This window comes from Agrilus planipennis, unplaced genomic scaffold (assembly GCF_000699045.2).
Source record: "Agrilus planipennis isolate EAB-ADULT unplaced genomic scaffold, Apla_2.0 scaffold259, whole genome shotgun sequence".
In the NCBI taxonomy this organism is placed as follows: domain Eukaryota; kingdom Metazoa; phylum Arthropoda; class Insecta; order Coleoptera; family Buprestidae; genus Agrilus; species Agrilus planipennis.
Window position 1 is genome coordinate 22,490 of NW_020438998.1, and position 6,746 is coordinate 29,235.

Genomic DNA, 6,746 nt, shown 5'->3' on the forward strand with positions numbered 1-6,746 from the left:
TCTGAACGAGAGACTCGAATCTCTCAATAAGTGGTGTCTCGATAGACATGGTTAAAATTTTCTAAGTTCAACATATTTTAGAGATCCCAGTCTTTTTACGAGAGACTCGAGTCTCTCAATTTTTCAGTCTTATTCATTCAGTCTCTCTGTGAGAGACTCGAATCTCTGAATTAACAATTTTATCGTTCGAGTCTCTCATACAGAGCCTGTGAGAAATCTATAAAAACACCTAGGCAGTAACTGAGAGATTGTGAGAGACGCTCACAAAGACGCTAAAAGACTCTGAGGGACTGAAAATTTTTGTCTATTTGAGGCTATCATCGGTTGGAAATGTTTCCTAACGTTTCGCTATCACCACCACTTGTGATAGTGAAACGTTAGGAAGCAACTTCAACCGACGTCGGCCTTTAGACCCGAATTAGAACAGCATCAGTTGAATTTTTCCTGTTTTTTTTTTGCAAACTCCTTTGAAGTGTCTTAATATTCCTTCAGGATTTTCAGATATTCTAATCTAATAAAGATCCAAAAACACCTATTTAAGCTATTTTTGGTGATAGCATATATAGAAACCTCATAAATCTTCACAATTTTCTGTTCTATTTACTTTTGTAATAATAAGTTTACCGTTTCAAAAAGATTTTATTTTTGGTGACATTTATTTCGTTCCCTTATTTGCGTCACCTGTACACGAGGTACAAAACATCCTTCATATTCAAAATCATAAATATCTGAAAATCGCTGCCTAAGTTGCTTTTAAAGCTGATTGGAGATTTCTTTATACAAAAAGGAAAGATACTCAAAAAAAGGAAACGATATAACGTAAACAAATATTTGCTTTTGTGAAAATGAAAAGCTTGGGGCTTACAGTACTTGAACTTTCTTTTTTCTACATTTTTTCAAAAAAAAAAAACATGTTACCAATTCGTTCCTTCTTTTTTACTACAATCTGTCTAAAAAGGGTATAAATTGCAGATAACCAAAATTGGCAATCTTTGAATTTGAGAAACAAGAAATAAACTAAAACGCTTTCTAGATAACTAAATAGATTTTTCTAGACCAAATGGTTTCAAGGTTTAAATACATTTAGACATAATCGTGAAGCTTTCATTTGAAGTCGTCATTCGTACAGAAACTTTAATCATAAAAAAATAATCATTACTGAGACCTCACTTGACATTAAGGCAGTCCGAGATGAAAAAGGAAATTTGTAGTTTCAGGACTCCAAGGATTAATATCTTAGAGTTCCCTTATTATAAAAGGGAGGCCCTTTATATACAGGCGTCCTTGTCTTCACCCTTAAGCTCAGTCATGTTTTTATAAAGACTGATTATGGAAGATCCAAAATATTATTTTCACATGAATTCAATTTTCTTTTACCTTCATTAATTAACTTCCTCAAGCAAATAAAGATAAATTGGAACAGAGAAGGTGCATTCATATATAAACTATAAGGTTTTGTTTAGCTCTTTGGTATATAACCGTTTAGATTAATATTAATCGAAAGTATTTACAATTAGGTATAAATTTATATGTAAAAGGATTAAATTCTTGGTCAGGAATTTATTGGGATAAATAGACGTGGATCGTGATTTCGATTTTATTTGATCTCATCAGTATTTATGTCCTGCTGTATTTTTACACAAACTTAACAATTGTTTAGCCGCTTCCTGATTTCTCCAGAACATAGAAATCTGTGGAAATTTTTTTAAAAACATCTTGGAAAATGATTATCCTTCCTTCTTAATAAATTCCTGGCTACGATCACGTTATAACACGCTGTAACCGTTTTAATAGATTTTATCGTATTATCCCAAAGGATAATATTTGTAAGGCTTCAAAACATAGATAGCGAAGAATTATTTTACATTTGAGCATCGTATTACCGATATGTGGTAATTATCACACCACATTGTATATTATTCACATATTTATTTACGAAAACTACCACAAACGTTTACGCATTGTAGAGGTAGTTCAGAATCCCATGAGCTTTACCTTGGGTTGAACAATTACTAAACCTAGCGCTTTATTGATTTCTATATCAGAAGGACATTAGCCATCACTGTTTACATTTTATCTGGAGCTCCATCCGAGGCTATGTAAAGAGGCACATCGTTAATAAATAATATTAAAGTGTTTTATTTATAAGCTATTAAAACACAAACGATCTTTAAAAGATTTTCTGTCTCTATCGCCTAATCTTTGAAATGGCTTGACCGATTTCGATGGACGTGGGTAAAAATTAGTATGAATTCTGTAGGATCCGTCTCTCGCGCAGCTCATGACGTTTTGAACTAACTGTACTTTTCACTTTCATGTAATACATTCCCACTTTATACGACACCACTTTTCTTTTTCTTTTTGCCTGCTGAGAGAAATTGTCCTTCCTTTTTTCAGCTTATTCTCCCTCTAATCAGTTTGACCATGAAATTTCAGCGGGGTATTCGGAGGACAGCGACTACACATCCGACCTGAACTACCCCGTTGGTCAACACCCCAATTCGTCCGCGTCACAATTTCGGTCCACCGTCAATCAAATGCACACACCGCAACAATCCCTCGAAACGTCACGGGAAAATTCGTACGAAAGGGATGATGGTACTATGGTAAACCATCATTATTTACCAACCCCTCCGACTCATCACGACCATCACCTGAGTCCTGATGTGCCTACCAGGCACGCATATAGGAGCTACAACCAGGTGAGACTACACCATTACCTATTTTTGGTTTTCTATACAGTTGGCAGTTGCTGCTGACAGTTGCACGCTGCGCACGCAACATCCGTTGCATACTAAATACTCTGAATGTGTCGAAACATTAAGAATGCTTGCGTTCTAGTGAAAAACATTTTTGCTTTTCCAATTATGTATCACTTTTGATCAATATGCAAACCTCTAAAAAATTCTAACTACCACTTTTTTGGGCTAAGGTCGCAACAATGAACAATAGACGTCGTATTTAATTCGTACCTTCCTTATTAGAAGATCGGCCATTTATTATTCAACTAATTGAAAGTCTTAATTGAGTTTAATTTCTCCATATTTATGTACGTAAGTATTCTGGAAAATTGGTGAATGGGATGACGTGCCTCGTCGACACAAATTATCTCATTTTGGGGGAAGCGATAATTCTATTGAGAACAATTTGGTAAAACATGTTGGGTAGGGAATTTTTAGTGAGGCACATCCAATAAGATGTAAGTGGTTTGTGAAAACAGAGAGGCAAATTGAATTCAGTAATGAATGGATTCCCTAATTGCCACGCAGTCGATCAGAGCGTTAGAGTGCCGATTGGTAGCCTTTTTTTGGATTGGGGAAAAAAAGAGACAAAATGATTCATAGAAAAAGGTCAGCGCCTAATAAAAGATTGATGCCAATTTATAACTATTCCTAGAAGTACAAATTTAAACTAAAAAGAAGAAAAGAATATTTTAATTACTTCAAAGTAAAGTGTATTACAGAACAATTAATCAAATCATTGATTTTATATACATTTACTACTTATAATCATTTAGTTAAGTTAAGAAATGCGAAGATTAACTCAGGATAGGAAAGAGTGGAGGTGCGTGTCCAACCAGTCTTAGAATTGACGATCTCATGATCATAATAACGAATTATTTTAAAAAAATACATCCCGCATACTAAGAAAAGGTAACAAATGTTCTTACTTGGTAATAGGGACTACATTTGCTTATTTGTCAAGTGTCGTTCTTAACGTTTGGTATGTTCTATACATCTTCAGTTAAATGTCATAGTTGTTCAAAACTATTCCCGAGTTAGTATAGCTTTTGATGTAACAAATACTCTAGTTTGTATGCAAAAGTTAGTGTTAAGATAACTGGATGTTTCTGATAAACTTACTGAAACAACTACTGCAAACTAACAGAGCCGACTAAGTGAAGCATCTGATATTCCGATCTCAATGAGCAAATCGAAGTTTTAGTTGGTTGAATGTAATAGTTTAAAATTCTGGTTGTTTTTTTCTTGACCAGTTTACATACTTGTTTACTGTACTTGTCTGTAAAGTGTCAAATCATGTAAAGGGCTTGTTACAATACACAGAATGATTACCAAAAATTATTTCTATATTTCCAATAAAGCAAGCTTATTAATTATGTAAAAAAAGTCTTCCAAATTGGCATATGCCAGACATTTATGTTTTTCTATTAGCAATACAACGGAAGCGTAATAACGAAAGCAGAAGCACAAAAAGGTAGATAGTAAATAGTGTTTTGAAAACCGTCAAGTTCAGTCAACAGATAAAAGTAATAAATTTTTACGACTTGTTTTATTATTCCGATATATCGATTTTCAAAGAGATGAGAAATAAGATTTTGTTAATTTCCGATAGGCTTCCGTTATAAAAATGCGCAACTAGATGCAGAATGAGATAAAACGATTAAAATATTTTTCAATTTTAATTTTCTTCTTTTCAAATATTATGGGTACCAAATATTAATTTTGCAATTAAAATGCATTTTCCTCTTGTACAAATGCTTGAATATGAAGAACACGTAGAAGTAAACTTTTCCTTTGTATATCTTTAATTTGAGATCCCCCGCTGAGAAATTTTTAATCCTTATTCCGATGGACAATTATATTCAGGAAAATGTCAATCTCTGAGGTTGGTGTTTGATTCCATACTACCAAGAATGTAATAAAAACTGACGCAGGTTCCGGTGACCTTTTTCGTGCTTAGCGCCCAAATGTGCTTCACGTGCCAAAGAAGGAACTTTATAGAACTCATCAGTTGTAATTATCGAACTTTAATAGAGGCAGTTAATTATCTAATCCATTCTTCCATCGTTATTTCTCTTAATATTATCATCGTTGAAGTATTTTCAACAAAAAAAATAATAACTGGTTGTAATCAATACAATTTTGATAAAGTTATTTAAATTGTAGCACGACAGAGGAGCTCAATGTAAGAAGTAATTCCACCTTGTTTCTTAAACATTACCTGATGCCAAAATAAAGAAAATTTCAATTCAGTTTCTTCTGTCTTATGCACTAGATTAGCATCAATCATACCATTTTTTATAAATTCATTCTTACAGTTGCAAAAACCCTAATAAAAACAATAATCCCCTCTCTAAATAAAAATAAAAGAATGTCGTTTTTCCTAATTAAGGTTTTTTACCTATTTACCGATGTTACCTGTAATACGATTGTTATTTAGGAAATGTGTAGATTTCCTAGGAAATGTGTCAAATATAATTTATTTCACACATTTCCTAGGAATTGTATACAATGACGGATTTCATACATTTCAGATAACATATTTATATACAATTATGTAGTACATTTACTACCAGTTGATATAAAATATGTAAGTGTCCTGGCACAATATATTTCCTTGCGTGCCAAACACGAATTTCAGCCGTTATATGAATAATTCTAGAAGAACTCCTTTGTTTCTAAACCTTTAACATTTGTAGAAATTACAGAAAAGTCTTTACAGTTTGCTTCGGTACCAATTTAGTAAGTATGCTTTGTTAATACAATATTTGACGACCATCTGACGAGATTAAGCACTTAAAATGGATTAGCTTGTACATTTGCTGTTTTCACCGTTACATTTCAGATCCTGAAAACGCTGAAGCGGCCGACATTCAACGCAAATTAGAAATGCTGAATAACATTATGGATCAAGAAGCCCGGGCCGAGCAAGCCAGGCGTCAAATGCAATACCTTGGCCACTGTAAGTAGCCCATAAATTTTCTTTAACTGCACCTACACTACAAGAAGTACCTACACACTTTCACATTTCTCTTCGAAATACGTTGTTTTATATGCCACACTATCTCTCCCTTTCTAAGCACCCTAATAAGCACACCCTTGTAATAGGGGTTTCTTTAATGTCATTAGCCTTCCATCCGTCTGAGCTGACGTGAGGATTAATTACTTATAAAGGCGTAAATTCAGTAGCGTGGACGACATTCTTTGTAATTCCTGATAAGCGGCGAATGCAAATAATTGTCTATTAAAACCCACAGTTCGTTAGCAATAAAATGCTAATTTAACTGGTCGGTGCGGCCCTGTAACTGTTCCCAGCGCATTATCGACCGTCTTACATTAATTGGATTTATGCCACGCTAAAGCGCGAGTACTGTAGCTTAAACTATTTGAGCGGCAATTTGTGAAACAGTAAGTATATTTAATATACAAAATGATGATGAAGACAAGGAAGTTTCGTCATAAAATCAGTAAAGATCTTTTTAAATTTATTTAGCTAGTCTGCATGAGTAGTATGCAAACTGTCTAAATGTCTAGTTTGACTGACATGCTTACGATTGCTCGCCTTAAAAGTCCCAATCATAACTTTATACATATCCGTCAAACTAGACATTTAGACAGTTTGCATACTATCCAATATCCACCAACTTTACAAACGAGACAAATAAACATATTAACTGTAACTAGGGTTGCCACCTTTTCAGGCTTTACATAAAGTATTTCTCGACTAAATGGTTCAAAAAAAAAGTACTCAGCATAAAAATAAAGTATTTTATTTTTTGTTTTTAAAGACATAGCAGCCAGTAACAAATTGCTGTCGCTCTTAAATATATTAATAGCCTCTAAACATAGCAAACAAAGATTTAAGTAAACTAAAAGTCCATTTTTAATTAGTTTTAATGAAGCTTTATTCCTGTCGTCCCGCCACTTTGTGTTCATAACAGAGAATACTCTTTCTGTAAATGCTGAAGTGGCCGGAACGGACAGCAAAAGTGACACTACTTTGAA

At 33.7% G+C, this 6,746-nt stretch overlaps 1 protein-coding gene across 1 annotated transcript in view; it reads left to right on the plus strand.

Annotated features, from left to right (window-relative positions):
- Positions 1-5,711, plus strand: part of LOC108741630 (phorbol ester/diacylglycerol-binding protein unc-13-like) — a 10,724-nt gene extending 5,013 nt beyond the window's left edge. Inside the window, exons 2-4 of the mRNA XM_025975802.1 lie at positions 2,437-2,702; positions 3,169-3,199; positions 5,587-5,711. Of these exons, the coding sequence (XP_025831587.1) occupies positions 2,437-2,702; positions 3,169-3,199; positions 5,587-5,711 (422 nt within the window). The remainder of the gene's footprint in view (positions 1-2,436; positions 2,703-3,168; positions 3,200-5,586) is intronic.
- The last annotated feature ends 1,035 nt before the right edge of the window (positions 5,712-6,746 follow it).